This window comes from Cibotium barometz, chromosome 34 (genome assembly GCF_041138505.1).
Source record: "Cibotium barometz isolate CiBa-2024 chromosome 34, ASM4113850v1, whole genome shotgun sequence".
Taxonomy (NCBI): Eukaryota; Viridiplantae; Streptophyta; class Polypodiopsida; order Cyatheales; family Cibotiaceae; genus Cibotium; species Cibotium barometz.
This window is the reverse complement of record NC_141079.1, coordinates 50,884,447-50,888,581: the sequence shown is the minus strand read 5'-3', so window position 1 is coordinate 50,888,581 and position 4,135 is coordinate 50,884,447. Positions and strand designations below refer to the sequence as shown.

Here is a 4,135-nt window from a genome sequence, read left to right as displayed (position 1 = left end):
TATATGCAACCTACGCACATTTATTTTTTTAAATTTCAATTCACCCACCATCACTATGCAAAAAGGGTATTATATCCTATCTTTTTGCCCCCTAAAGAACTCTCAACTCCTAAGGAAGGAAATAGGTAAAAAACCATCGTGGGATACTTACCTTTCTTCTAAGCTCAAGATCTCTCTTAAGAATTCAAACTCACTAAGTGATGATTAATGGTGGGTAATGATCCAATCAAGATGACTCATGGACCAGTACACTTCACAAGATGATGATATTCACACGTAGATGTGTAGTAAAAACAAGATTAAGGCTAACCAAAGCAAGAAAGCATAAAAACATTTGCATAATTAACCAAGATCATAACATGGGGCGAGAGCAAGTTTCACAAAGTAACATAAAGCTATATTAATCACCGAGGGATTACACTCAAGGGGGAGGGGGGTCACTCTATTAACCCCCTATATAGCACGTGCATTCAAGGGTTAACCCCCCTACTTTACAGATTTTTGAATTTTTAAAACACTCTTTTTACAATAAAAGTACCCCTTCTGTACCAAAAATTTCACCATTTCAATTAAAAGTCCCCTTATATATGTAAATTTTCTATAACTATATAAGAGGAAAAAACCCCTTCTGTTGAACTCACATGCTATCTTACATATTTTTGAGTGACCCCTCCTAGGGACCTCTCCTAAGGGACTACATAGTGAGTGTGCATAGGTTGCATATATAGGCTACCTTAGAGGGAGGTGCCTAGATCCACAATCTTCTACACCTTTCATACACATATGTTCCACCTTCAATACATTAATGGGAGGTGCCTAGGATCAAGGGGATTCCACCTAGAGTTTTACTAAGTCTACACTAATAGATGATGGACCTAATAACCTTAGAGTTTCACTAAGGGTTTCACTAAGGCTACTCTAATAAATGAAGGACCTAGTAACCTTAGACATATGCAACCTTCACTAAGACTTACACTAAAGATATATGGATGCTATATATCACCCATATTTCTTTACACTCTTTATTTCATCCATACCATGCAAGGTGTGTTTGACCAAATATACACAAAGTATGATAATGCCCATTGGCTAGAAATAAACACTAATATGATTATAAGTAATCTCAAAAGAGATGATCACTAAAGTTGTCTTCATGCTTGACCTTGTCCTTACATTCATTTTTGTTATTGTTGCCCCCCTTTTCCTTATTCTTTTTGAAGCAATCCTTGATGACATGTCCCTTCTTTTTACAAGAGTAGAAAATCCTCAAGTCTTTGTTACTCTTCTTCTACATTTCCACCTACATTTCCACAATGCCTGCTATATAATAAACTTTAGCTTACGCATCTCATACTTCCATAGCAGCACGGTGTGCTTGATCAAGGATATGCAAAATACATAATGCACATTGGCTAGAAATGAACACAAAGCATAAACACTAAGATGATTATAAGGAATATCAAAAGAGATGATCACTAAAGTTAGTTTGACCTTGTCCTTGTCTTTATTTTTGTTATTGTTTTCCCCCTTGTTCTTGTTCTTTTTGAAGCATTCCTTGATGACATGTCCCTTCTTTTTGCAATAGTAGAAAATCTTCAGTGCTTTGTTCTTGTTCTTTTTGAAGCATTCCTTGATGACATGTCCCTTCTTTTTGCAATAGTAGAAAATCTTCAGTGCTTTGTTACTCTTATTCTACATGGGCACAAATTCTTACTAGATAATAAACTTTATTTCACATATCTCATACTTCCACATGTTTTATTCAATAACGTGATATTACTAAGGATATTAAACCCAAAGGCTATAGAAATCAATTGCATACAATTTGAGGTATGGCATGTAAGCAACCTAAATGCTAGCTCCTTATCTTCAAAGAACATGAAATAAATTGAGTTGTTGTAAAGTAACTCTTTACTTTTTGTGAAAACTCTTCGATATATTTTTTAGATTTTGGTTTAATATTAATTTTCTATGCTAGTGCTAACAACACTTTCATAAAAAGACTTGATATGAAACCTCATAGAGAGAGACAAACCAAGTTTCTACACAAGTCTTAAACTTATCAACAAAAATTAATTTTATTCTACTAGACTATTCAAGAAATTATGAAAGGGTAAAAAAGCTTAGAAGCGATCATGTTAACATATAATTATGTCCATAAATCTCTCCCCTAAAATACACTAAAAAAAGTTTGATTATTTTGTATTATATAGCTCAAGACGATTTAAATGAAGTGTGAAAAGTAAATGGAGTCTGATTATTAATCAACCTAGATATATAATAAATCATCAATTCATCTTAGGTAGTAATTGCAAAACTAGTGTGTGTTTATGTGTAGGGTAAAAGTTGCCAATACCCACTTATTAGGGGACAAGCTCACTTATGAGCTCATAAGATCAAATCAAAAGGCCCATGGTAGCACAAAAGGGGAAGGCCATCACATGATATACCTGTGGTAGTTTGAGAAGTTAAGCACACAAAATTAGTGAAGCAAACTTAAATGGAAGTTTGGAACAAAAACTCCGAAGTGATAGGAATCATGTGTCCACTTTGATCCAAACATGCACCTTATAGTATCAAAGTAGGGAAGCTTACTAATAAAAGGGACCTTGGGCACCATGAGTCCACTTTGATCCAAACATACACCTTATCTATTACATATTAACCATGGACAACCAAGGCACAAGGATAGGAGAGAAAAGAGAAATCTTGGATTTTTAAAAAATAAGAGGAAAAATCTCTTCGATTAACCCTTTGTATTCCGGCCTCTATTCCTACGTTTCTCTTCTTAATGTCTTTTACATAGTTTCGCTTCTTAATGTCTTTTACATGCAACGCACGGGTTGAGTACTAGTGGTATCAAAGCAATGCGCGGGTTGAGTAGTAGTAGTATCAAAGGGGGGAAGCTTATTAGAAAGGACCTTGGGGTTCATTTAGTCATAAGTAAGAGGGACCTCATAGAATAAGGTAAGAGGTATCAAAGTGGGGAAGGTTACTATAAAAGGGACCTTGGTTTCTGTAGTCATAATTAAAGCTGTGGAGAAGGGTTAAGTAAGCGGGGGGTGTGTGTGTGGTGAGAGGGGGGGGGGGGGGGGGGGGGAATGGGTGGACTAAGTATACACACAAGATGATTAAGCAGTCAAAGATCCACGAGAGGGTGTATCTGCCACCTTGAGCGTCTCTGCAATGATCTTCTGTGCGAGCTTGCTGCTCGCCTCCACCTTCATGCTTTCAGTGGGCTCAACCTTCTTGTAAGCGAGCCTCTTCATCTTGAACTCCTGGTACCTTGCCTTGAGGAACCGACCAAGCCCCATGGTGGTGCGAGAGATCAAATACAGATGAGAATTGGCATCAGGAGCAAAGCCCAGCTATTAGGTTTACTACCCACCACAGAATCTATGCACGCCTTGTCAACAAAAAGATCACAAGCTTTAACCTCACTTCACGTCTCCATTATAGATCCAATTATGTGTCACACAAAGCCATGAGAGAGAGAGAGAGAGAGAGAGAGAGGGAGGGTTTTGTGTCGTCAAGAATCTGCCTTCCATCTGATGCATGCAACAAACACACACACTACATCGATGGTGGGTTCAATGACCCCCTATCAAGCTCCTTTTGGCAAACCCTTCCCAAAAGACACTAATCCTAATTTTAACCATGCTAATCCTGCTTTTAATCATTGCAATTGTAGAAAGAGGGGGCCCAAGTTGCATATAGAAAGTGGGCATTCCACCTTCCAAAAATGACAAATCAAAAGCACGTCCTTGGTGAATGGCACCGCCCCAAGTAATTCCTTGTACCTTTTTGTCTACACCCCACTACCTTATTGCTCTTGTCAAATCCCACAAAAGGGAAAACACTTGGAATTCACTACCTTTGAATAGATATATTCTCTCTCTCTCTCTCTCTCTCTCTCTCTCTCTCTCTCTCTCTCTCGTAATAGTTATATTCTCATTTTCCGAGACACGACTACTTTAGAGTTCAGTTGAAATTGAGGTTTGTCCTTTTACCACACGTCTGCTAATGACTTGATTTATTCCATGCAATCAACATTGAGCTGCCATCTCTATCAAATGGAAACACACTTGTGCTTTCAAGCTACATGTATGCTTGACTTTACATGTGGTACATACAC

General features: G+C 37.6%; 1 protein-coding gene across 1 annotated transcript; it reads right to left on the bottom strand.

The window, feature by feature from the left end:
- Window positions 1-2,727: 2,727 nt before the first annotated feature.
- On the bottom strand, window positions 2,728-3,616 carry LOC147619155 (uncharacterized). The gene has a single exon (XM_086774556.1). The coding sequence runs from the start codon at window positions 3,312-3,314 to the stop codon at window positions 3,132-3,134; it is 183 nt and encodes a 60-aa protein (XP_086630682.1). The 5' UTR covers window positions 3,315-3,616; the 3' UTR covers window positions 2,728-3,131.
- Window positions 3,617-4,135: the final 519 nt, after the last annotated feature.

Coding starts and splice junctions, on each gene's coding strand:
- LOC147619155 (XM_086774556.1), bottom strand. CDS start 3,314: ATGGGGCTTGGTCGGTTCCTCAAGGCAAGGTACCAGGAGTTCAAGATG.